At 43.5% G+C, this 27,889-nt stretch overlaps 1 protein-coding gene and 1 long non-coding RNA gene across 3 annotated transcripts; one reads left to right on the top strand and one right to left on the bottom strand.

Moving 5' to 3' along the window:
- Positions 1–15: 15 nt before the first annotated feature.
- On the top strand, positions 16–26,351 carry LOC123989551. 2 transcript variants are annotated; one of them, XR_006830566.1, is made up of 5 exons: positions 16–464; positions 587–710; positions 13,904–14,034; positions 21,782–22,037; positions 22,559–22,688. It is a non-coding gene; the product is annotated as an uncharacterized LOC123989551 (long non-coding RNA). The 2 variants fall into 2 exon arrangements; XR_006830565.1 differs by lacking the exon at positions 22,559–22,688 and adding an exon at positions 24,631–26,351 and having other exon boundaries at positions 17–464.
- Positions 23,001–27,798, bottom strand: LOC123989550 (cyclin-G2-like). The gene is made up of 8 exons (XM_046290643.1): positions 27,650–27,798; positions 26,747–26,887; positions 26,429–26,569; positions 25,961–26,211; positions 25,422–25,500; positions 25,226–25,324; positions 24,649–24,851; positions 23,001–24,035 (listed from the first exon to the last, which is right to left on the bottom strand). The coding sequence occupies exons 2-8, from the start codon at positions 26,849–26,851 to the stop codon at positions 23,933–23,935; spliced, it is 981 nt and encodes a 326-aa protein (XP_046146599.1). The 5' UTR covers positions 26,852–26,887; positions 27,650–27,798; the 3' UTR covers positions 23,001–23,932.
- Positions 27,799–27,889: the final 91 nt, after the last annotated feature.

The following is a 27,889-nucleotide window of genomic DNA, read 5'->3' as shown; positions in this document are numbered from 1 at the left end:
CTGTTAAACTCCATCGAAGAAGAAGGAAGACCGCACCTGATCCTATGTCCATTTGGGGTGGCGCTGGACGCGTCCCATCAATATCGGTCGATCTTCCAAACAGTGCGCAAATTTAGGGGTTTCTGGACTTTTCTTTTTTTTAAAATATAGTTTTGGGCGTTGACATGGCACATTTTAAAGAGGGCTAATGAGAGCAGGGATGTAGTTATATAACTAGCCATGTGTTTAGTTAGGTAACTAGTGGGTTGTAGTTTAGCCACATGGTGTACATGTCCAGAACTGTCATGCGACGTGGTTGTTGGGCTAATGCGTTGCGATTTCTTTCGGGCATGGATTACACATTTCTACAAAGGGTTTACCCGGTTTATTTTAACTCTGGGCAACCCAGTTCAACTTTGATTTAACGTCGCACGCTGGGTTTTGTATTTAGTCACGTGTTGGAAGTAAACGTTGCTCTTCACGAGGTGAGTTATTACGTCGATTGTAAATGCATTTTCTAGTACAGCTGGCCTCGTGTCATGGCTGGCTGGATAATGCATGGACAATCTGGATTTTAATCATGTACATTCCCGTTGCTATTTTACAGGCGTTGATGTTTAGCACGGTGGTAAGTGAACCAAAGACGGGGAAGTATGAATCTCAATACCCAAGTGACGGGAGAGCCATGTGTGCCAGTGGATCATATAGCACCCCTTCGACACCAGCAAGAGGTAATGTGGCCTGTCATTCTTCTCTAATCCCTGTTGATAATGTTTGATAAGACACTGAGTACGGTTACATGCAAACAATACTATGTTTTATCGCGAATAGTCGGAGAAAAAAAGTAAGATTTTAAATATTTACATACTTTGCAATAACGATTTCCTCAATAATTCAATTTACATGGAATCAGTCATTGATCAATGCAGGCTATCGCATAAACGTTATACTACAGAGACCATGTTATTTTTCTGATTACTATTTGATTGCGTTTGTATGGTTAAACTATTAAGATACATTACGTTTTTTTCTGAAATCACTTCATTCGCACAAAGGAAACTCGCCCTGTTAGTGTTACTATAATGCGCAGAACTAACTCTGATGAAAGCCGTGTTCATGGCCTAAAAGAGAACACAGAAAACTGTGTTTTATTTGACATATACTTAGATTATGACCTAACCCGATTAAGATGAAACCGATTTAAGGTGTTAAGACCAATGCCATTATTATTCTACCTCTTATTTTAACAAGGAACACAGACTGAGACCAAGGTCTCTTTTACAGCTGGGCCCTGCATACACATGTTTACACATACAGTTTAGGTACAACGATACTCGGCCTATTGCCATTAAACGGTTAAATATCGAATTTATTAGTGTGGATGTTAATTAACGTTCTCATTATGATTTACTCGTGTGCATGTTACTAAACATTTGCACTTTCAGATTCCGCTTGTTTTGAATTATGTTCTTGTCTTTCTCCAGCAAATGGTCAACAGCTCTCAGATCCGTTTGGACATTAGAGCATGTTAGAACGTTTTTTTTTTTTAAACTTTTTTACTTCCTGGTTTTTGAACTGTCAACAACACACGTCATTGGCTCTCCTGTCAAGTTATTTATATTTCAAAGACTTGTCATATATATACTGCTCAAAAAATAAAGGTAACACTAAAATAACACATCCTAGATCTGAATGAATGAAATATTGTTATTATATACTTTTTTCTTTAGATAGTTGAATGTGCTAACAACAAAATCACACATATTATCAATGGAAATCAAATTTATCAACTCATAAAGGTCTGTATTTGGAGTCACACTCAAAATTAAAGTGGAAAACCACACTACAGGCTGATCCAACTTTGATGTAATGTCCTTAAAACAAGTCAAAATGAGGCTCCGTAGTGTGTGTGGCCTCCACGTGCCTGTATGACCTCCCTACAACGCTTGGGCATGCTCCCAGACCTGGACTAAAGCATCCGCCAACTCCTGGACAGTCTGTGGTGCAACGTGTCGTGGGTGAATGGAGCAAGACATGATGTCCCAGATGTGCTCAATTGGATTCAGGTCTGGGGAACCAGTCCATAGCATCAATGCCTTCCTCTTGCAGGAACTGCTGACACTCCAGCTACATGAGGTCTAGCATTGTCTTGCATTAGGAGGGACCCAGGGCCAACCACACCAGCATATGGTCTCACAAGGGGTCTGAGGATCTCATCTCGGTACCTAATGGCAGTCAGGCTACCTCTGGCGAGCACATGGAGGGCTGTGCGCCCCCAAAGAAATGCCACCCCACACCATGACTGACCCACTGCCAAACTGGTCATGCTGGAGAATGTTGCAGGCAGCAGAATGTTCTCCATGGCGTCTCCAGACTCTGTCACGTGCTCAGTGTGAACCTGCTTTCATCTGTGAAGAGCACAGGGCGCCAGTGGCGAATTTGCCAATCTTGGTGTTCTCTGACAAATGAAAAACGTCCTGCACGGTGTTGGGCTGGAAGCACAACCCCCACCTGTGGACGTCCGGCCCTCATTACCACCCTCATGGAGTCTGTTTCTGACCGTTTGAGCAGACACATGCACATTTGTGGCCTGCTGGAGGTCATTTTGCAGGGCTCTGGCAGTGCTCCTCCTGCTCCTCCTTGCACAAAGGCGGCGGTAGCGGTCCTGCTGCTGGGTTGTTGGCCTCCTCTGCGTCTCCTGATGTACTGGCCTGTCTCCTGGTAGCGCCTCCATGCTCTGGACACTACGCCGACAGACACAGCAAACCTTCTTGCCACAGCTCGCATTGATGTGCCATCCTGGCTGAGCTGCACTACCTGAGCCACTTGTGTGGGTTGTAGACTCCGTCTCATGCTACCACTAGAGTGAAAGCACCGCCAGCATTCAAAAGTGACCAAAACATCAGCCAGGAAGCATAGGAACTGAGAAGTGGTCTGTGGTCACCACCTGCAGAACCACTCCTTTATTGCGGGTGTCTTGATAATTGCCTATAATTTCCACCTGTTGTCTATTCCATTTGCACAACAGCATGTGAGATGTATTGCTTCCTAAGTGGACAGTTTGATTTCACAGAAGTGTGATTGACTTGGAGTTACATTGTGTTGTTTAAGTGTTCCCTTTATTTTTTTGAGCAGTATATATATATATGTGTGTAAGCAGAACTTCGAACCAATATAACTACTAGGATGCTTCTTGAACAGTGAGTCATACTTTGGCGAACACTTCCACTTTGGGCAGGGGAAGAGAAGAGTGGCTGTCCTGATTGTAATTTTTTCTATGCTGAGTGTGGGCCAGAAATGTCACTGCAATGAAGTTTGCCCACCAGTTTTAATAAAATAAATAATAATATTTGAGACGTGGGAAAAAAATTCCGTCAACGTGACAGATGACGCTCATGTTAACACTGATGTAGTAAAAGTATGCATGGTGAGGAGCCATTGTAGACCTTGTCCAAGCTGAGACACTGCTCTACGAGGCTTTCCAGGCTTTCCACATCAACCATCATGCCTAGTTTCAGAAATGGAGGCTGTGAACATCGCATTCACCCTGAAACTATACTAAACACAAATTAAAATGCAACAATTTCATTTTTGTATTTTTTTATATATGAGGAAATCAGTCATTTGAATTTTTATTTATTTTACCTTTATTTTACTAGGCAAGTCAGTTAAGAACAAATTCTTATTTTCAATGACGGCCTAGGAACAGTGGGTTAACTGCCTGTTCAGGGGCAGAACGACAGATTTGTACCTTGTCAGCTCGGGGGTTTGAACTTCCAACCTTCCGGTTACTAGTCCAACACTCTAACCACTAGGCTACCCTGCCGCCTCTACACTCTAACCACTAGGCTACCCTGCCGCCTCTACACTCTAACCACTAGGCTACCCTGCCTCCTCTACACTCTAACCACTAGGCTACCCACCTCCTCTACACTCTAACCACTAGGCTACCCTGCCCACTAGGCTACCCTGCCGCCTCTACCTCTAACCACTAGGCTACCCTGCCGCCTCTACTCTAACCACTAGGCTACCCTGCCACCTCTACACTCTAACCACTAGGCTACCCTGCCACCACTCTACCCTGCCGCTCTAACCACTAGAGCTACCCTGCTACCCTGCCACCTCTACACTCTAACCACTAGGCTACCCTGCCACCTCTACCACTCTAACCACCACTAGGCTACCCTGCCACCTCTACACTCTAACCACTAGGCTACCCTGCCACCTCTACACTCTAACCACTAGGCTACCCTGCCGCCTCTACACTCTAACCACTAGGCTACCCTGCCACCTCTACACTCTAACCACTAGGCTACCCTGCCGCCCATTTTAGGTTCATTAGCCCCTTATCTATGGATTTGACATGACTGGGAATACAGATATGCATCTGTTGGTCACAGATCAATAAAAAAAATGGACCTCGGGATCTCGTCACGTTACCACTGTGCATTCAAATATCCATCGATGAAATGCTATTTGGTTTGTTATGCCTGCCTATACCATAACGCCACCGTGGGGCGTTGAAGACGTTGACATCAGCAAACCGCTCGCTCACACGCCGCCGTACACGTGGCCTGCGGTTGTGAGGCCGGTTGGACGTACTGCCAAATTCTCTAAAGTGACGTTGGATGCGGCCTATGGTAGAGATGAACATTAAATTATCTGGAAACTGCTCTGGTCGACATTCCTGCAGTTAACATGCCTATTGCCTATCTCCCTCAACTTCTGTGTTGTCACTAGTGTTGAACCTTTTGGGGAATATTCAGAGGTGTAAACTTTCCTTGGGAATATATAGGAATGAATATTAATACCATTTAAATGTAGATGTTTTCTTGCATGGGATATATTTACCATAACATATGGAGACGAACATAAACATTTTACCTCATAAGTAGACATAATTGCAAATGATTAAATCCTTCCAATATAAATAAAAACAATTTAGTTACAAATTGAACTTTAATTAAATGAGTTGACTCTTCACATGGGATGATTTCACTGAAAACAAAATAAAGGGAATATTGAATGATCCTCACGCATCTCCCAAAAAAACGTTTTCAACATGCATCTGTAAAACGATAACCAGAGCTTTAGTTTCTAGACTGTCTTCCTCTCAGGCTTCCATGTCTTCTCCCTGGACCTCCTCAATGTTCACCTCTTGAACATCAGACTCTGAGGTCCCATCTTCACTGTCACTTTCCAACCTTGTTGATGATGGCTTGATGTCAGGCTCTAAAAGCCTCAAATTCGCCCAGCTGGCCACCAATTTTTCAATCTTTTGTATTGGTCAGCCTGTTGCGTGCTTTGGTGTGTGTTTCCCAAACAAATACCAGTTGTGCTCTGAGGCTGGTGGGATTTGGAGGATGATGGAGGCAACAAGGGAAAGAGCCTTAGATCCACAAAGTCCCTTCCACCAGGTGGCTGAGATGTTGGCACGACTGTCATATTGCATCTCCATCCCAAAGCCCTTGCATGGAAGTGTATTTCACCAGACTGCCAAGAACCTTGCCCTCATCCAGGCCAAGGTGGCGAGACACGGTAGTGATGACACCATAGGCCTTGTTGATCTCTGCACCAGACATGATGCTCTTGCCAGCAGACTTGGGGTCCAACATGTACGCTGTGGCCTGTATGTGCTTTCAGAACTGCAGTATTCTCTGCTTGGAGCAACAGTGAGGTGGGCAGGGCAGTACCTATTTCTTCTCTTACATCTGCAAGCAGTCTGAACATCAGACTGGATGGCATTGTCTCCCTCAATCCATGCAATGGCTACTGCTATAGGTTTCAGGCTGCTTACCACTCTCTCCCAAAATACATCATCCAGGAGGATCCTCTTGATACGGCTGTCCATATTGGCAGACAGTGATACAGCCATTTCTTGGAGAGACTCCTTCCTTTCCAGGAGACTGAAACATGATGACAACACCACTCCAACGGGTGTTGCTGGGCAGCTTCAATGTGGTGCTCTTATTCTTCTCACTTTGCTTGGTGAGGTAGATTGCTGTTATAATTTGATGACCCTTGGCTCTCTTTTATAGTGTTTTCAGTGCCATGATGTCCTTGAGGAGCAGATTCAATTTATTTTTATTTCACCTTTATTTAACCAGGTGGGCAAGTTGAGAACAAGTTCTCATTTACAATTGCGACCTGGCCAAGATAAAGCAAAGCAGTTCGACAGATACAACGACACAGAGTTACACATGGAGTAAAACAAACATACAGTCAATAATACAGTATAAACAAGTCTATATACAATGTGAGCAAATGAGGTGACAAGGGAGGTAAAGGCAAAAAAGGCCATGGTGGCAAAGTAAATACAATATAGCAAGTAAAACACTGGAATGGTAGTTTTGCAATGGAAGAATGTGCAAAGTAGACATAAAAATAATGGGGTGCAAAGGAGCAAAATAAATAAATTAATTAAATACAGTTGGGAAAGAGGTAGTTGTTTGGGCTAAATTATAGGTGGGCTATGTACAGGTGCAGTAATCTGTAAGATGCTCTGACAGTTGGTGCTTAAAGCTAGTGAGGGAGATAAGTGTTGTGGCAGCAGAGAACTGGAAGGAGAGGCGGCCAAAGAAAGAATTGGTTTTGGGGGTGACCAGAGAGATATACCTGCTGGAGCGTGTGCTACAGGTGGGAGATGCTATGGTGACCAGCGAGCTGAGATAAGGGGGGACTTTACCTAGCAGGGTCTTGTAGATGACATGGAGCCAGTGGGTTTGGCGACGAGTATGAAGCGAGGGCTAGCCAACGAGAGCGTACAGGTCGCAATGGTGGGTAGTATATGGGGCTTTGGTGACAAAACGGATTGCACTGTGATAGACTGCATCCAATTTGTTGAGTAGGGTATTGGAGGCTATTTTGTAAATGAAATGGTTATATTCAATGCATGAGCAGCACAGCCAATGGGTGTTGTCTGTCACCATTGCAAATGCCTTCTGTGATCCAAGGTCATTGATGACTGCCTTGAGCTCATCTGCAATGTAGAGACTGGTGTGTCTGTTGTCCCTTGTGTCTGTGCTCTTGTAGAATACTGGTGGAGATTATGTAGTTAATTATTCATTGGCCAAGAACATTCGACCACCCATCAGGGATGATTGCAATACAGTCTGTTTTCTCTACGATTAGCTTGACCTTCACTTGAACTCTGTTGAACTCTGCATCCAGCAAATGAGTAGATAAAGCATGTCTGGTTGGAGGGGTGTATGCTGGGTGAAGACAATTCAGAAATCTCTTCCAATGCACATTGCCTGTGAGCATCACTGTTATAAGCTCACCCCGCTCCTCCGTAAGAGCGTCTGCTAAATGACTTAAATGTAAATGTAAATGTAATAAGCAAACTTGTTTTGATTCATTTAAGCTCATGAATATGGGGAATTTTGCTTAATTTACCCAAAATATTCAGACTCTTTGCAACCCTAGTTGTCACACGACTACACATTTTTAGTTTTAGTGGCTTTTTATTGTCCCCAGCACAAGGTGCACCTGTGTAATGATCATGCATAATGAGCTTATTGATATGCCACACATGTCGGGTGGATGGATGATCTTGGCGAAGGAGAAACGCTCACTAACAGTGTTGTGGTGCACTTGTTTTGTTTACATTTGAGAGAAATAAGGTTTTTGTTCACATGGAACATTTCTGGGATCTTTTATTTTCAGCTCATGAAACCTGGAACCAACACTTTACATGTGTTGTTTTATATTTGAATTCGGTGTATTTGAAAGGTCCTACAATCCAATACCCTTTTTCTCATCCAGATCTTGATTTGACGGTCATGTGTTGGTGGAAAATGTGGTGGGGCAATAGCTTATGTTTTAGTGGTCTTTTAGGCAGAATACACAATCCCCCCCCCTTCCCTTCACCCGAGCTAGAATGGTTATTGAACTGAAACAAACTTAAGTTGAGAAAAAAAAAATTGAATTCTCTCTCCGCTGTTGTTTCCTTGGTGACGACCTCTTGACTTCTTCAACTCCCCTTGTTGTCCATCTGCCGTTGCTTCTAGTTTAAATCCCTTCATCGCTCCGTTGGTAGAGCATGGCGCTTGGGATGCCAGGCTAGTGGGTCACGACTTGTGATTTTTACTTGCAATTTATAGATCACAACATTTGGGTAAACTGTTGGAATCATATCAGTAGAATGATAAAAATGTGAATTATGGTTGGAATGCAGAGGTTTTGTCATGACAATGAATTTAAAAGTAAGGGAGGAGATGGTTGTGATTTGGTGTAGGAACCAAAATGACAGTCTGTGTTTCCCATGGGACTCTAATTACATTCAAATGGTTATATTCAAAGAGTTCTTAATATTCTTTGCCTTTTTTTTCCCCTTTCTGATTTTCATTAAGCTGTTGCACAAATAATGCTGAGATTGTCCTCCATTGGTACCGGGCTGTATTAGAGCTAAGGTTTGCTAGCATGTGATTAGCATTAAGGGCTAACACCATTTTATTTGTTTCACTCACATTTGCAGCTTGCGTCGACCAACTAACTAGCTTTTTGCAGAGAGCAAGTTACACAAACATTTCTCATCTAGAAAATATGGTCCTTCTGTAGCTCAGTTGGTAGAGCATGGCGCTTGTAACGCCAGGGTAGTGGGTTCGATCCCCGGGACCACCCATACGTAGAATGTATGCACACATGACTGTAAGTCGCTTTGGATAAAAGCGTCTGCTAAATGGCATATATTATTATTATATATTACTCAGTACTGGTACCCCGTGTATATAGCAGAGTTCTCATTACTCAGTACTGGTACCCCGTGTATATAGCAGAGTTCTCATTACTCAGTACTGGTACCCCGTGTATATAGCAGAGTTCTCATTACTCAGTACTGGTACCCCGTGTATATAGCAGAGTTCTCATTACTCAGTACTGGTACCCCGTGTATATAGCAGAGTTCTCATTACTCAAACTGGTACCCCGTGTATATAGCAGAGTTCTCATTACTCAGTACTGGTACCCCGTGTATATAGCAGAGTTCTCATTACTCAGTACTGGTACCCCGTGTATATAGCAGAGTTCTCATTACTCAGTACTGGTACCCCGTGTATATAGCAGAGTTCTCATTACTCAGTACTGGTACCCCGTGTATATAGCAGAGTTCTCATTACTCAGTACTGGTACCCCGTGTATATAGCAGAGTTCTCATTACTCAGTACTGGTACCCGTGTATATAGCAGAGTTCTCATTACTCAGTACTGGTACCCCGTGTATATAGCAGAGTTCTCATTACTCAGTACTGGTACCCCGTGTATATAGCAGAGTTCTCATTACTCAGTACTGGTACCCGTGTATATAGCAGAGTTCTCATTACTCAGTACTGGTACCCCGTGTATATAGCAGAGTTCTCATTACTCAGTACTGGTACCCCGTGTATATAGCAGAGTTCTCATTACTCAGTACTGGTACCCGTGTATATAGCAGAGTTCTCATTACTCAGTACTGGTACCCCGTGTATATAGCAGAGTTCTCATTACTCAGTACTGGTACCCCGTGTATATAGCAGAGTTCTCATTACTCAGTACTGGTACCCCGTGTATATAGCAGAGTTCTCATTACTCAGTACTGGTACCCCGTGTATATAGCAGAGTTCTCATTACTCAGTACTGGTACCCCGTGTATATAGCAGAGTTCTCATTACTCAGTACTGGTACCCTGGTACGTGTATATAGCAGAGTTCTCATTACTCAGTACTGGTACCCCGTGTATATAGCAGAGTTCTCATTACTCAGTACTGGTACCCCGTGTATATAGCAGAGTTCTCATTACTCAGTACTGGTACCCCGTGTATATAGCAGAGTTCTCATTACTCAGTACTGGTACCCCGTGTATATAGCAGAGTTCTCATTACTCAGTACTGGTACCCCGTGTATATAGCAGAGTTCTCATTACTCAGTACTGGTACCCCGTGTATATAGCAGAGTTCTCATTACTCAGTACTGGTACCCCGTGTATATAGCAGAGTTCTCATTACTCAGTACTGGTACCCCGTTTATAGCAGAGTTCTCATTACTCAGTACTGGTACCCCGTGTATATAGCAGAGTTCTCATTACTCAGTACTGGTACCCCGTGTATATAGCAGAGTTCTCATTACTCAGTACTGGTACCCCGTGTATATAGCAGAGTTCTCATTACTCAGTACTGGTACCCCGTGTATATAGCAGAGTTCTCATTACTCAGTACTGGTACCCCGTGTATATAGCAGAGTTCTCATTACTCAGTACTGGTACCCCGTGTATATAGCAGAGTTCTCATTACTCAGTACTGGTACCCCGTGTATATAGCAGAGTTCTCATTACTCAGTACTGGTACCCCGTGTATATAGTTATCGTTACTCATTGTGTATTTATTAGTTGTTATTACATAATTATTTTGACTTGTTGGGAAGGGCCCGTATGTAAGCTTTTCACTTGGTCTATACCTTTTTTGTCTTTAAGAAGCATGTGACGAACAATTTTAATTTGTTTTGTCTTGACAAAACAGGCCGCCCTTTTTTTTCCCCCTACAATGCGGCAGACTCTGCACAATTAAATTAGAACTGCAATTATTTATTTTTTGACTTGTGACATGATTTTCTTAGATTATTGCTGCGTTCCATCAACTTTTATTCAGAAACTGGAATTTAAATTCCATTCACTAGTTCAAAACTGTAACGCAGTACCTCAGACCTCCACAGGGTGGTGCTGGAGTGCCATGGAGTGAAGCCACAAGCCTCTCATTCCAGCTCAATGGTACAATCAAGACCGATCACCGTTGGCCTTCAGCAGGATGAATGTAAAGCACAATAACATCATCAGTGCTTGTGTTGTATTTATAACGCTGTATCCTAATTGTGACTGGTTGGGATCTGTTACAAATCCTTTTACTTCCTGGAATGAAATGTATTTGGAATTTCAGTCTAGTTCCTGTATTGAACTGGTCATGATGCGTTTTGCTTAAATTAAGGGGTGTTTTCACCTATTGTCCTCCTTTAAAAATAACTGATCTCAGACCTCTTTTTAAAGTGAACTGGGGTGTAAAAAAAATTGTTTTTAAAGAAGCTAAAGAATTATTATTTGAATGAGGACTCGACTCTTGCCTGTCTTAATTATTTTTTTTTACCTTTAACTAGGCAAGTCAGTTAAGAACAAATTCTTATTTACAATGATGGCCTAGGAACAGTGGGTTAACTGCCTTGTTCAGGGGCAGAACAACAGATTTTAACCTTGTCAGCTTGGTGATTCGATCTGGCAACCTTTCGGTTACTAGTCCAACACTCTAACCACTAGGCTACCTAGCCAGTCCTCTTTGCAGTCACATTGTTATGTTTAGAAGTGAACCAAGATATTTTTCTTTCTATTTTATCTCAATCTCTTCATTCAAAGACTCAATCATGGACACTCACTGACAGTTGTGGCTGCTTTGTGTGATGTATTGTTGTCTCTACCTTGTCCTTTGTGCTGTTGTCTGTGCCCAATAATGTTTGTACCATGTTTTGTGCTGCTACCATGCTGTGTTGTCATACCATGCTGTGTTGTCATGTGTTGCTACCATGCTGCCTTGCTGTGTTGTTGTCTTAGGTCTTTCTTTATGTAGTGTTCTCTCTCTTGTGATGTGTGTGTTGTCCTATATTTATATTGTATTTATTTTTAATCCCAGGCCCCCGTTTCCGCAGGAGGCCTTGTGCCTTTCCGTAGGCTGTCATTGTAAATAAGAATGTGTTCTTAACTGACTTGCCAAGTTAAATAAATACAAACAAATAAAGTCCATGTGTTATCGGACAGCTAGAGATGACTACTTATGTTTTGGAAACGAATAGATTGCATTTCGTTGAAATATGAGACCTAATCATTGTAATCAGAAGATACTATAAACATGTACATTTGATTTGGTAACAGAATAAATCGTAATGTAATGCTGTAGTTGAATTGTACACACACATGGTAGGCTACTGGCCCTTTTTTAAGAGCTAGAATAGAGCTTGTACCTTGTGTTGGGATTCTCACCAAATATATTGTCTCCTCACACTTCAAACCCCACAATCAATAAATGGCTTATGAAGGTCTCGTAGCCTAATGATCACATATTGCAAACAAATAATCTGAACTTAAACTGCATTTTGGAATTTCTGTGGGTCCTTGACAATCGCTAATCAATATCCAAAAACAGCTCTGTTCCTGAGACAACGAGTGTGTTAAAACCAATATCTGTGTGTGTCCTGTATGAACACAATGTCAGGCCACCCAGCATGTAAACACACAACAGAGCCCTGGCTGTAAGGTCATCTAAGGTCACGTACTCTAGCTGACCTGTCACTCTGTTTTGGCCTCGAGGGCATTCTGGTCTGCCTCGAGGGCATTCTGGTCTGCCTCGAGGGCATTCTGGTCTGCCTCGAGGGCATTCTGGTCTGCCTCGAGGGCATTCTGGTCGGCCTCGAGGGCATTCTGGTCGGCCTCGAGGGCATTCTGGTCGGCCTCGAGGCTGTGAATGATAGTGATTAAAATTCTCTCTGACCCTGATGCTCCACAGTATGAGCAGATAGCCACAGACAGCTGCTCTAGAAAGCTAGTCTATGATTCTTTCACAAATTGTCCTCAAGTTTTCTCTGCGTATTTAACTCTGATTTTAGGAATAGTTTTAACAATGTTTCTTTTCCTGCTCAGTTGGGACAATTTATTTTTCAATCCAGGCAGTACACTTAAATTCCCCACGTCTCTTCAAGGCTTTTTAATGAGGGGGAATTCATCATTGTAATTTCAGTGTACTGCCTGGACTGACTGCTACAGACTTCAGTGTGTAAACGGCTTGTCTTTGAGTCCCCGTGTGCAGAGAGTCTGGTTGGCAGCTCCACTGTCACTGTCCATCTGGATGGTGGAGAAAGGGTACGAGGTTAAGATACCTGCCACTAAACGTATGGCCCTGCCCCAATTATTTACCCTTCTCCTGTTCTCCACTAACCCTCTCCCTAAGTGGCCACTCCCAGTCATGGATTTAAAGTTGTGTAACAGAAGTGAGTTTCCACTGTTTTTCATCCATGACAGACTGTATGCATGACAAGGGCTCACTGCAGGAGAACGTTGGTGAATTGGGATGAAGCTCATGGGTGAGTTTCCACTGTTTTTAAATCTACGGGAGAGGGGTTCCCACGTCGGGAGAGAGGGGTTCCCACGTCGGGAGAGAGGGGTTCCCACGTCGGGAGAGAGGGGTTCCCACGTCGGGAGAGAGGGGTTCCCACGTCGGGAGAGAGGGGTTCCCACGTCGGGAGAGAGGGGTTCCCACGTCGGGAGAGAGGGGTTCCCACGTTTCCCACGTCGGGAGAGAGGGGTTCCCACGTCGGGAGAGAGGGGTTCCCACGTCGGGAGAGAGGGGTTCCCACGTCGGGAGAGAGGGGTTCCCACGTCGGGAGAGAGGGGTTCCCACGTCGGGAGAGAGGGGGGTGTAAGAGGTTCCCACGTCGGGAGAGAGGTATTGGGACGCCACATCTCTCAGCAAGTTGTACTGTAGGTGTTGTCCGTATTCCCGTCATTTCACACAGTATCTCTCGTCATGATTTAGTTTGCAGACGTTATAACCCTGGACTTCAAAGCTGTCGTCATGGAGATGGTGTGACTTCTCTGTTCACCTCAGGATGATGATGATGATGATGATGATGTGTGCTGACTGGACAGGTGTGGAGCTCACTGATATATCAGGGTCATTTAAGACCGTAAAAGCCACTCCATGGGTACTTGATGATTTAGGTTTTGTGTTTTGTAACTGTGTTGCCTGGCTGATTTGACAAAACGTTTGAACCTATAGCCATATCCGACCAACTCGTACGTGTTTTACAGTTGGAAATAGAACAACATGGTCGTTATTCAAACACTGAGATCTTAGTTTTAAGAAATATGGACTATGGTGTATGTTCAAATCTGTTGTGCTTTGTGTGTGTGTTTACAGACCGAAGATCGTTGTCGTCACACACTGTTTCATAACAGACATCCTCTGACCGTGCCGAGTGGAGAGAGTCATCCTGTCCAAATGACCTGAGAGACGTCCATGCCTTTTTCCAGCACCTCGTCACCACACAGGTACACAACTTTGTAATTACATTTTGTAGAGGCCCAATCATTCGGTTCACTGCTGTTTTTAACGGACACTCGCTTATCCCACAGCTGGTGTAGTTTGGAGATGTCTATCAGCTAGCCTGTGTCCCAAATGAAACCCTGTTCCCTATATATATTTTTCTGACCCCAGGGCCCTGTGGTAGAACACACCGTTGAAGGCACCTTGATGAATTCAGCTCGACAGCGTGTCTGCTAGTCCCTTGTTCACCTCACAGTAATGGAATGTATCTGTCTTTATGCCAAAGTGTTTTTTTCCCTCGGAGTAGCCGGGACCCGAGTAGCCGGGACCCGAGTAGCCGGGACCCGAGTAGCCGGGACCCGAGTAGCCGGGACCCGAGTAGCCGGGACCCGAGTAGCCGGTGCTGAAATAAAAGATCCATGTGAACAAAAACCTTATTTCTATCAAATGTGGTGCACATGTTTTGTTTACAACACTGTTAGTGAGCGTTTCTCCTTCGCCAAGATCATCCATCCACCTGACATGTGTGGCATATCAATAAGCTTATTAAACAGCATGATCATTACACAGGTGCACCTTGTGCTGGGGACAATAAAAAGCCACTAAAAGTGTGTAGTTGTGTGACAACTAGGGTTGCAAAGAGTCTGAAACTTTTGGGTAAATTAAGCAAAATTCCCCATATTCATGAGCTTAAATGAATCAAAAACAGGTTTGCTTATAACAGTGATGCTCACAGGCAATGTGTATTGGAAGAGATTTCTGAATTGTCTTCACCCAGCATACACCCCTCCAACCAGACATGCTTTATCTACTCATTTGCTGGATGCAGAGTTCAAGTGAAGGTCAAGCAAATCGTAGAGAAAACAGACTGTATTGCAATCATCCCTGATGGGTGGTCGAATGTTCTTGGCCAATGAATAATTAACTACATAATCTCTACCAGTATTCTACAAGAGCACCGACACAAGGGACAACAGAGTGGCCGGGCCGAGTGGCCGGGCCGAGTGGCCGGGCCGAGTGGCCGGGCCGAGTGGCCGGGCCGAGTGGCCGGGCCGAGTGGCCGGGCCGAGTGGCCGGGCCGAGTGGCGGGGCCGAGTGGCCGGGCCGAGTGGCCGGGCCGAGTGGCCGGGCCGAGTGGCCGGGCCGAGTGGCCGGGCCGAGTGGCCGGGCCGAGTGGCCGGGCCGAGTGGCCGGGCCGAGTGGCCGGGCCAGTAAACATGGATTCCCTGTTGAGAACTGGTATTGAATTGCAGGACAATGGGTTTTAAAAATGCCAGCAGATTGTACAGCCCTGCTTTTCTATAACGTCAGGAGGTTCATGAGGACCTGCGGGTGTGAATGAAACAGGCTTTTCTACACAAAAACAGCTGTTGATTTACCCTTTAATCAAATCAGTAGACTTATATCAGTATTGTTAATCTCTCTCCTCTATTGTGTCTGCAGTGATGATTAAACATCTTCATCGAATGTTTTCATAATTTATCTACAGATAATCGCCAAAGAGCAGAGGAGAAGCCTTACCGGTATGCAAATGAACATCTCGCTCGCCGAAGAGATTCGTTTTCCGCTCACCTATAAAGATCCGTTAAAAAAAGAGCTGTTCGTTAGCGACGACCTCATCACTAGGCTGATGAGTCGTTTTTGTTTTAGCCGACACTGGCTGGTCTCGACATGGGCTTCGAATCCTAGGAAAATTACAAACAAGGAATTTGGTTTATTTGCTTTCCGATGAGATGCATGGTCCGATACCTACGTTGACTTATGAATGACAAAGGGACAAAGGAAGGTGACTTTATTCAGTCACTTCTACACCTTCTATAAACTTATCAAAGACTCCAGTCACCCAAGTCAGTGTTTTCTCTGCTGACGCACGGCAAGTGGTACCAGGACACCAAGTAGAGGGCCAAAAGGCTCTTTAACAGCTTCTTCCGCCAAGCAATAAGACAAAATGGCCACCCGGACTATTTACATTGACCCCCCCCCCCTGTTTATCAATGCATAGTCGCTTCACCCCTACCTAGATGTACCAATTAACTCTACTTACCTGTGCCACCTGTATAAAGCCTCATTTTTTAAAATGAAATGTTTTACTTTAGTTTAAGGTTTTCTTAACTGGTTAAGGGCTTGTAAGTAAATAAAGTTGAGCTGTAATTTATATTTCACTGTAATTTATACTTTGTAAGTAAATAAAGTTGAGCTGTAATTTATACTTTGTAAGTAAATAAAGTTGAGCTGTAATTTATACACCTGTTGTATTTGACACAAATAACATTTGATTCAAAACACGGGAAAGTAAAATAAACGCCACAACATTAATTAAGTGTATTTTAACTCATTACGTTCGACGGGATGTGTACATTCTCTCACAGGAGACGATTTAAGAAGCTCTTCTACAAACAATAACACGGGTACTGAGAGAGGGACAGACGGAGGACTGACAAACCAGCAGCGTCCCCTGTCATCGCTCGCTTTGTGACCGATCGCTAGATTCCTATCGTCCGTTCTAGAGGGAGAAGGCTAAACGGCACGTGTCAACTCATTCTGCGGAGCGTCTGCGGGTTTAAGCTCCTCGCTTGTACTTGATTAATGAATTAAGGTCACTAATTAGTAAATGACTCCCCTCACCTGGTTGAGCTCTCAGATCTCAGGAAGTGTTGCTGCTACAGTATTCTGTTGTGTGCATTCATTTGAATTCAATGGGTTTGTCTTGGGTTTCGAGTGAATCATGTCCTTCAGGCCATTGCTGACAAACCAGTCTTACTGCAGAACCTGTATTCAAGTGGTATAACACTGAACAAACAAAAAATAAAATATAAGCACAACATGTAAAGTATTAGTTTCATGAGTTTAAATGAAATTTTCCATACACACAAATGGTTTACATCCCTGTTAGTGAGCATTTCTCCTTTGCCAAGATAATCCATCCACCTGACAGGTGTGGCATATCAAGAAGCTGATTAAACAGCATGCTCATTACACAGGTGCACCTTGTGCTGGGGGACAATAAAATGCCATGCTAAAATATGCAGTTTCGTCACACAACACAGATGCCACAGATGTTTTGAGGGAGTGTGCAGCAATGTACACCAGAGCTGTTGCCAGGGAACTTCATGTTCATTTCTCTACCGATCTCGTTTTCGAGAATGTGGCATTAAGTCCAACCAGCCTGACAACCGCATGCCATGTGTAAACCACGTCCTCCACATCCGGCTTCTTCACCTGAGGGGGATCGTCTGACACCTGGACAGCTAATGACTGGGTTTGAACATCAAATCATTTCTGCACCAACTGTCAAAAACTGTCTCTGGGAAGTTCATCTGCATGCTAATTGTCCTCACCGGGGTCTTGACCTGACTGCAGTTCGCCGTCGTAACGAAGTTCATCTGCATGCTAATTGTCCTCACCGGGGTCTTGACCTGACTGCAGTTCGCCGTCGTAACGAAGTTCATCTGCATGCTAATTGTCCTCACCGGGGTCTTGACCTGACTGCAGTTCGCCGTCGTAACGAAGTTCATCTGCCTGCTAATTGTCCTCACCGGGGTCTTGACCTGACTGCAGTTCGCCGTCGTAACGAAGTTCAGTGGGCAAATGCTCACCTTCGATGGCCACTGGCACGCTGGAGTAGTGTACTCTTCACGGATGAATCATGGTTTACAACTGTACCAGGCAGATGGCAGACAGCGTGGATAGCGGCGTGTGGGCGAGTCGTTTGCTGAACAGAGTTCCCCATGGTGGGGTTATGGGCAGGTATAAGCTACGGACAACGAACACAATTGCATTTTTATTGGTTAGCAGTTTGAATGCACAGATGCACTGTGACGAGATCCTGAGACTCATTGTTGTATCATTCCTCCTCTGTCATCACCCCGTGGTGGCAGTGCATTATCATGCTGAAGCATGTCACAAGGATCTGTACACAATTCCTGGAAGCTGAAAATGTCCCAGTTCTTCCATGGCCTGCATATTCACCAGACATGTCACCCATTGAGCATGTTTGGGATGCTCTGGATAGTTGTGTACGACAGCATGTTCCAGTTCCCGCCACTATCCAGTAACTAAACACAGCCATTGAAGAGGAGTGGGACAACATTCCACAATCAACACAATCCTGTCTCGGGGCTCTACTGACAATTCCTTCCACCTCATGGCTTGGTTTTTTCTCTGACATGCACTGTCAACTGTGGGACCTTTTATATAGACAGGTGTGTGCTTTTCCAAATCAAGTCCAATCAATTTGATTTACCACAGGTGGACTCCAATCAAGTTGGAGAAACATCTCAAGGATGATCAATGGAAAACAGGATGCACAATTTCAAATCTCATAGCAAAGGGTCTGAATACTAACGTAAATACGGTACTTCTGTTTTTCATTTTGTATAAATTTGCAAAAAATGTCTACCCCTGTTTTCAGTTAGTCATTAATGGGGTTTTGCGCATAGATTGACTCGGTAATGTTTAAGACACTTAAAATGCATATCAATATTTTTTTTAATAGATTAACCCAACCAGCGTCAGCATGGTGCTGAAATTCACCTTTTTTGTCGCTGTCCTGATGTGTTCTATACAGTAGACTGTTAGAATCGCAGAATCTTTAGCTCCCACTAACCCAACCAGTGTCAGCATGGTGCTGAAATTCACCTTTTTTGTCGCTGTCCTGATGTGTTCTATACAGTAGACTGTTAGAATCGCAGAATCTTTAGCTCCCACTAACCCAACCAGTGTCGGCATGGTGCTGAAATTCACCTTTTTTGTCGCTGTCCTGATGTGTTCTATACAGTAGACTGTTAGAATCGCAGAATCTTTAGCTCCCACTAACCCAACCAGTGTCAGCATGGTGCTGAAATTCACCTTTTTTGTCGCTGTCCTGATGTGTTCTATACAGTAGACTGTTAGAATCGCAGAATCTTTAGCTCCCACTAACCCAACCAGCGTCGGCATGGTGCTGAAATTCACCTTTTTTGTCGCTGTCCTGATGTGTTATATACAGTAGACTGTTAGAATCGCAGAATCTTTAGCTCCCACTAACCCAACCAGTGTCGGCATGGTGCTGAAATTCACCTTTTTTGTCGCTGTCCTGATGTGTTCTATACAGTAGACTGTTAGAATCGCAGAATCTTTAGCTCCCACTAACCCAACCAGCGTCGGCATGGTGCTGAAATTCACCTTTTTTGTCGCTGTCCTGATGTGTTATATACAGTAGACTGTTAGAATCGCAGAATCTTTAGCTCCCACTAACCCAACCAGCGTCGGCATGGTGCTGAAATTCACCTTTTTTGTCGCTGTCCTGATGTGTTATATACAGTAGACTGTTAGAATCGCAGAATCTTTAGCTCCCACTAACCCAACCAGTGTCAGCATGGTGCTGAAATTCACCTTTTTTGTCGCTGTCCTGATGTGTTATATACAGTAGACTGTTAGAATCGCAGAATCTTTAGCTCCCACTAACCCAACCAGTGTCAGCACGGTGCTGAAATTCACCTTTTTTGTCGCTGTCCTGATGTGTTCTATACAGTAGACTGTTAGAATCGCAGAATCTTTAGCTCCCACTAACCCAACCAGTGTCAGCATGGTGCTGAAATTCACCTTTTTTGTCGCTGTCCTGATGTGTTCTATACAGTAGACTGTTAGAATCGCAGAATCTTTAGCTCCCACTAACCCAACCAGTGTCAGCATGGTGCTGAAATTCACCATTTTTGTCGCTGTCCTGATGTGTTATATACAGTAGACTGTTAGAATCGCAGAATCTTTAGCTCCCACTAACCCAACCAGTGTCAGCATGGTGCTGAAATTCACCTTTTTTGTCGCTGTCCTGATGTGTTATATACAGTAGACTGTTAGAATCGCAGAATCTTTAGCTCCCACTAACCCAACCAGTGTCAGCATGGTGCTGAAATTCACCTTTTTTGTCGCTGTCCTGATGTGTTCTATACAGTAGACTGTTAGAATCGCAGAATCTTTAGCTCCCACTAACCCAACCAGTGTCAGCATGGTGCTGAAATTCACCATTTTTGTCGCTGTCCTGATGTGTTATATACAGTAGACTGTTAGAATCGCAGAATCTTTAGCTCCCACTAACCCAACCAGTGTCAGCATGGTGCTGAAATTCACCTTTTTTGTCGCTGTCCTGATGTGTTATATACAGTAGACTGTTAGAATCGCAGAATCTTTAGCTCCCACTAACCCAACCAGTGTCAGCACGGTGCTGAAATTCACCATTTTTGTCGCTGTCCTGATGTGTTATATACAGTAGACTGTTAGAATCGCAGAATCTTTAGCTCCCACTAACCCAACCAGTGTCAGCATGGTGCTGAAATTCACCATTTTTGTCGCTGTCCTGATGTGTTATATACATTGTGTTATATACAACAACACCTAAGGCTTCAACGTAATAAAATGTTGGAAAAGTGACGGGGTCTGAATACTTTTCCAAATGCCCCTTACAGACGAGAGGCAGGAAGCGACACATTGTTCACAAATTATGTTTGTTTATGGGAGGTTACCGTTTATGGGAGGTTACCGTTTATGGGAGGTTACCGTTTATGGGAGGTTACCGTTTATGGGAGGTTACCGGTTATGGGAGGTTACCGGTTATGGGAGGTTACCGGTTATGGGAGGTTACCGGTTATGGGAGGTTACCGGTTATGGGAGGTTACCGGTTATGGGAGGTTACCGTTTATGGGAGGTTACCGTTTATGGGAGGTTACCGTTTATGGGAGGTTACCGTTTATGGGAGGTTACCGTTTATGGGAGATTACCGTTTATGGGAGGTTACCGTTTATGGGAGGTTACGGTTTATGGGAGGTTACGGTTTATGGGAGGTTACGGTTTATGGGAGGTTACGGTTTATGGGAGGTTACGGTTTATGGGAGGTTACGGTTTATGGGAGGTTACGGTTTATGGGAGGTTACGGTTTATGGGAGGTTACCGTTCATGGGAGGTTACTGTTCACTTGTCCCAAAGGATGTTATGTTAAATATGTTGATCTGCCCTTGAGCAAGACGCTTAACCCTAATGTGCTCCAGTGGCGCTGTACTACTATGGCTGAACCTGTAAAACAACACCTATCATACTACTATGGCTGAACCTGTAAAACAACACCTATCATACTACTATGACTGACCCTGTACAACAACACCTATCATACTACTATGACTGAACCTGTAAAACAACACCTATCATACTACTATGACTGACCCTGTACAACAACACCTATCATACTACTATGACTGACCCTGTACAACAACACCTATCGTACTACGGTGACTGACCCTGTACAACAACACCTATCGTACTACTATGACTGACCCTGTAAAACAACACCTATCATACTACTATGACTGACCCTGTACATACTACTGTGACTGACCCTGTACAACAAAACATTACACTGCACCTCCTGTGTCGGTGACCTGTTTTGTGTCCGGAGAAGGTACTTTTTAGTTTTAATTCTCATTTAGCACATTAAAAACCCAGTTTTAGTTCTCTGTTCCAAGGTGTTTTGGACTTTTAAAGTATGTTTCCTTTGTTTCTTTCTTACCCAGACTGCACTACAAATGTCCCAATTGGGGGAAAAAATTATTATTCAGCTGATCACTGCTTTACGCTCATTTGAGTTACATTTTTCTACTTGCCGTGACTGATATGTGGTAGTCTTGCACAGCCTAGTTGAATGCACTGATGAAGTCTCTGTGGTTAAAGAAAAAGTGTCTGGTAAATAACCCAAATATATAAATTTGAACTTTTGATTTGAAGGAGGAGACCAACCGGTCGATACATCTATCAAGCAGTTTCACCAATCAGACGTGGACAGAGCGCCTCTCTATCTCCGGTTGGTCGACAGAGACCGTTCGGCCACAAACAGCTACGACACCAAGTGGGATGCGCCGTTTGACCCTGGGACAGCGAGGGTTACCACACCTACACCACAGAAACAGACCAGGATCTCACAGCCCACTGCACTTCATAGGAGTTCAGTTGTCGCAGCCAACTACACTACTGGGGAAGTTTGGTAGGTGTCTGTCCCAGCCCACTACACTACTGGGGAAGTTTGGTAGGTGTCTGTCCCAGCCCACTACACTACTGGGGAAGTTTGGTAGGTGTCTGTCCCAGCCCACTATACATCATCGGGAACTTAGTTTAGTAGTTCACAGCCCACTATACCAGCTGAGTAGTTTCCTCCCCCAGCCCACTACCAGCCCGGTAGGAGATGGCTCTGACAGCCCACTACACCTCCATAGGCCACTCAGTGGTAGTTCACCCCTCTCAACAAGCTAACTATACCCAACAAGCAGGCCAGTAGTTTCCTCTCCCAGCCCAGTACATTACACAAGCAGTTAACTAGTTCCAAACCCTACACCGTTAGTAGTCTATCGCCCTTGACAACGGAAGGTTTGGACTCTAACCTCGGCGGTCATTTTGAGGACTGTGGTGGCATCGGGATTATTTTTTGGGTGGGGATCTTTAGGAACCTGTGGATGCTTCAATGACAGCAGCTATAGTCCTCTCAGCTGTCCTCCATCTCTGCCTCAGGAGCTATCCTTCCTAACCTCACAACCTAAACGGAAGAAGTCTGGCATGGGTCTCTGACCTCACTATTGGTGGATGCAGCCTCACCTCAAACTGTTCCTTTTCAAACCAGATGATGGATGAAACTATGGCAAGTTCTCTTTAACTTTTGATTTTGTTGAGTGATTTCATGTAGGGTTTTTTTTGTGCCAGGACTGATAGTCTAGAAAATCAAGAGCTAGCTTCACTAAATTAATCTTATTTTTCATCGTGTTTTGTTGTTTTCTCTGACTGAAGCAGAGTGAGTTGGCCAACTGAGGTCATGAGCCAGAAAAGTATTGTTTTATTTTTGTAAAGAAAATGTATTGCCCCAGGGCGTCCTTTTTGCCAGTCACTGTTCATATAGACGAGGCCAAGACAGGTGTAACCTAACGTACTATCTCTGATGGGCAACATTAAGACTAAATGGGGATTTCAAAATAGTATTTTAATGTTTTGTCATAGCTCACAGGCAAAAAAAAATAAGTTCATATCTACAAAGGTACTATTCACAATGCTTTTTTTTTGTACATTTTTACAAATTTACATTTTTTTTAAACAGTTTTGTACATTCATTACATTATCTCTCACATACATACAATCCAAATAATTTAAGAACCTACAGCCAACAAATTGGCACATTGAAGTTTAACAAGATCATAGTCACACACACTCTTAATAGAAACAGACTTTGGCTTTTACAGTTTAACACTAACCAGCCCAGTCAACTCGTTATACAGAAACTGGCCAAAGTAAGTTTTTAACCAGGTTAATGTGAGACAAATCCAGCCACTTCAGAAGTGTTTCCACCAAATGGCACCTTATTTCCCTTTCTAGTGCACTACTTCTGACCAGGACACACAGGGCTCTGGTCAAAAGTAGTGCACTATAGAGGGTGCCATTTGGGACATATATATATATATATATATAGTGGCTGGAATGTGAGACAAATCCAAACATGCGCCACACTATAGAAATGTCATTTAGCTGCCCGTCTTCAGGATTGTGCAAACTCTCACATTTCTGTATGTTTTGTTGTTAGCTTTAAAAATACACTGTATATTGATTGGTTTTCTGTAATGAGCCACACTGGTAGCCCCTATAGAAGGCTAACAAATATTTACTACGGTATATAAGAGAAGCTATTTTCTGGTTCGTATTCACTATGAACAAAATAGGCAGTCACAGGGAACGACAAGCCTGAACGTGCCCAATGACCGCTTCTTTAACTGTTGTAAAACTTTTAGCTACGTTTTGAATTAAATGAGCATGACCCCGCATTCGAAAAGGTGGTTATGTAACCCAGGCACAGTGGCTCCCTCGAGGGCTTTGGTCTAGGAGGTATTTGTTGTGGGGTTTTTAGCAGAGGAAGTTTCGAGGGAAGTAAGGCCCCTCCGCGTCAGAGCCCAGGGAACTGCTCAGGCTCTCCTCCCCCGAACTCATGTCTTCACACGAGTCTTCACTGGAAAAACAAGAAGAAAAAGTTAAAATTCACAATATTCTTTAATCCTGTTTGCAGTTATCCAATGTAATTTCATCCTTTTTATTAATTGTTTGACTACAAGACCCATCCCAGGTCTCTTATGTGGAGCTTTAGCTGGTTGTGTAATGTTGTGGTTGAGCTGTTATGGGAACTATTGTTGCTAGGTAGGAGTAGGACATGACAGAAGTCACTTAAAACACTCAGACATTAAGTATGTGTGTTAGTTAGTGATACGAGAGCGAGCCGAGGATGGGCCTCTTCTGATAGGCTAACTGACGCAACCAGTAGGGCTATGACGTGGCTGATGGTATGGAACCCCCCCCCAATACCATACAAGTCATGGGAATGATATAACAACTGAAACCAGACAGTAGGAGTGGTCAACCTTTGAACAAAACAGTGGAGAGGGTGGGGCTTAAATGTGTGTGTGGCTGGAGATTTCCCTACTTTTGTTATTCAGGGGATTTTCCATACTTCTTCCCTGTTGTCGTATAGTAGACTTGTTTGACTGCCTTCTAACAGAATGTAGGCATGGTAGAATGTTTTTGATGCGCATGTTTCTCTTTCTCTACAGACATATATTCCTGTATACCTTTCACCCTGATCCCAGCAGTCCTCAGGAATGGTTGGCAGTTCAGGGACGTTGCAGTAGTTGGTGTGAAGATTCTGAGCCGTCCTTCTCGACACGATCCAGACAAGCTTTTTATTGTTTGGTTTGCTACATTCGGGAGAAGAGTAGTCGGACATACACTTGGCCACTAGTCCCTTCCAGTGTAGGAGCTCAACGTCAGTGATCTGTAAAAGACGACCAGGGCATCATAACATTGGACACCGGGTTACATAATAGACTGGAGTCAGCAGAAACCCTTCTGGGATGGATCCCAAGGCGTTGTAAAAGGATAGCAGCTGGGAACATGAGGCCGGGGAATGTGAAAGCTTTTTTATTTTTTATCTTTCCATAACTGTGCCAGTTGTCATGTGAAACCTTTTGGACCAGGGTTGTAAGGGCATACAATATTCAGAGATGGCTCCAGGGGGAAAAAATAGGTGTATTTTGTGTACAAATTTGACAGTTAACACCGGGTTACTGCTGTTTTAAAACAAAGGATTACATCCATGCTATGTGATAAAGCTTCAAGGATGTTCTACAGGGTGTATAATGTGTTTACCTTGAGATGTCTTTGAACATGATGTGCTATTTCTAACATATCAACAGACTGCATGGCTTCAATCTCCTGAGTGAGGAGTGACAGGGCCAAGACAGACGGCTGGAAGAGAAGAGAAATGCATCATGTTAGACTGCGGCTGCCAAGAGGTCTCCTGAAACATGTAACATCTCATGGACTCTCTGGGGTAAATCGTTACTTTAGCTTTAGAGAACGCGATCCGGCAGAGACAGGCTTTGAGCTGGATCTCTAGTATGTCGAGATTCAGGGCCTCCTTCCTGTAAAGGTTAAATTACATATTAGAACCAATCAGGGTGTGAAAACAGGGTGTCAGGGCTACCTGTTACATAATTTAATTTGTTATGGTGGAATGGACACCATGTTGATCATGTCCAGTGAGAATAGTTAAAACCCATCGTCCTACTTCCAGTCAGGACTATAATAAGTACATGTCTAGTTCTTTTTTTCCCCTTTATTTAACTAGGCAAGTCAGTTAAGAAAAAAATCTTATTTTCAATGACAGCCTAGGAACAGTGGGTTAACTGCCTGTTCAGGGGCAGAACGACAGCTCGGGGTTTGAACTTGCAACCTTCCGGTTACTAGTCCAACGCTCTAACCACCAGGCTACCCTGCCGCCCAAGTTAATTATTAATTAAGTTAATTGTGTCACACTATTACCACCTTCCAAATGGAGTTGATTGCTCTGTGAATTGTAATATATTTATAATGGGTTCTCACAGGTCTGAGGTATGGGCGCTTGTGATTCCGTAGTATAGGTGCAAAAACGTTAAGGCTGTGATGGTTTTGAGTTGGAAGTTGAGTTTCTCTGAAACGATCTTCTCCATGCGAGTGAGGTCCGAGACCGTAAACTTGCACTGGCTGATACGAATAAGCTCATTGGTGGAAGACAAGTTACAATCCTCTTCGACTGCTTTGGCTGCGATGTGGAGGCAGCTGATGCCGACGCAAGCTAGATATTTGGGTTGGACCTGAAGAGGAGAGACGCACAAAAGCTTGGAATTAGTGGAAATGGGGACAGGCTATTACTCACAGCAATTCCCTTTTTATTTGTAGTTTGTCTAAGGACATTATCTCTTTGTCATCAAAATAAATGTAGAACACTTGTCAACCTTGTTGCTAATTAGCTGTAGAGTATGTTGAAATTACTAAAAAAAAAAAGTGCTCTTGGTTGAGTCTTCATCTTACCTTCATCGTGGCCAGGAATCGATCCAACAGGTTGACTGCCAGAACGAAAGTCTGTGTACTGTACCCAAAGAAACTAGTCAGGCTCCAGAGGTCCTCCACTTTGGTGTCCCTACATTTAGCTGATATTCCCCTGCTGTCATTCTGTAATGAATAAGATCAAGATAAAATATTATTTCCTTACAGTATGCAACAGTAAGATTTTAGGCATTTACAATGTGTATTAGTGTAAGGCGTTACGGACCAATTTTGTTTTCTGTTCAGGGATTCATATCGACCATGTGAACAACATTTATATTTAGCTACTGTACTGCAGACTACCTCTCCAGTCGATTCGATTAAGCGGAGTCCTGTTTCCTTCGGAAGATAATTCCTCTCCTGTTCATAATTGGCTATCAACTCCCTCATAAGTTTCACAGTTTCCATGTCTGGACTCGGTTACAGCAATCGGAATGTCTTTCTCTGTAAAAAAAAAAAAAACAAGACGGGAGTGTGATGTTAGTAAATATTTGTCCGCCCTACATTTGTTCACCCGGTCAGGGTTTGTCTCAGCTGGGATTCGGTGTCAGATTTCTTAGGTTAACGCCTACTTAATCATAACACAAACACGAATCTAATTGTGGATTTCTCAGTGTAAAATCGTAAACATGATCACAAATTTCGTGAGATACTCGAGACATTTACATCAAAAACAAGCTTGAATCCATTAGCTGTGCTTCAAATCGTCGACGGGAAGGGGGTCTTGTTCTTGCCTAGGAAGCAGTGCCTTAGCTGGCAATAGTTGCGATTTTTTTATTTTCATTTCAGTTAACACTCCACATCAAATGTGTCGTTTTAAAAACGGTTTGACTACCAGGCTGGGGATTTAAAAGCCAATTTGTTTGAGTAAAAAAAATAATGGTTGAGCGAAGAGCTGTGCGAGTCAACGTTAGAGACGATAAATAAAGACCATACTGTAACTTTAACTTGCAAACGGTAAATAGAAATGTCGAAGATGCCAATTTCCTCGACAAGCATTAAAAGGCAAGACCAAACAGATTAGTATAGTTTTAAAATCATAAACTTGATATAAAAAAAATGTTACGTTAATCCTCCAGGAAGCTTTTTTTTTTTTTTACTGTAATGAATAATAAAATAAGGTTTTACACCACTCAGTAATATTCACAATTACTTCCATTTATTCAATTTCCTTGCATCTGCAATGTGAAAACTGTATATAATTACCTGTAATGTTAGTTATATCGACATTTTCTACGGTCCTAACCTCTTCTGTGTGTTCCTCTTTACTGTCTCTCGTCTTTCTTTTTGTTGTTGAGAGTTTCCGCACCCAGAAACTGACGTCAATGTCACGGTAGCCAATCACATACGGTATCCATCTTGGCTTGATTTATCGAGAAAGGTCTGCCTTCTTTTGTGGCTTTACTACCATAAAGTATTGATTTTAATGATTCAATTCAAGAGTTG

Source organism: Oncorhynchus gorbuscha, linkage group LG11 (assembly GCF_021184085.1).
Source record: "Oncorhynchus gorbuscha isolate QuinsamMale2020 ecotype Even-year linkage group LG11, OgorEven_v1.0, whole genome shotgun sequence".
Taxonomy (NCBI): Eukaryota; Metazoa; Chordata; class Actinopteri; order Salmoniformes; family Salmonidae; genus Oncorhynchus; species Oncorhynchus gorbuscha.
This window is presented reverse-complemented; position numbering and strand designations above follow the sequence as displayed.

Bases quoted from the DNA above. Each gene is read 5' to 3' on its own strand.
- LOC123989550 (XM_046290643.1), bottom strand. From the start codon at position 26,851: ATGGAAACTGTGAAACTTATGAGGGAGTTGATAGCCAATTATGAACAG. The intron at 26,212-26,428 runs GTAAGATGAAGA...TCTCCTCTTCAG, and splicing joins GATTCCTGGCCACGATGAAG to GTCCAACCCAAATATCTAGC. The intron at 24,852-25,225 runs GTAAACACATTA...CGTCTTTTACAG, and splicing joins ATGTTCAAAGACATCTCAAG to ATCACTGACGTTGAGCTCCT.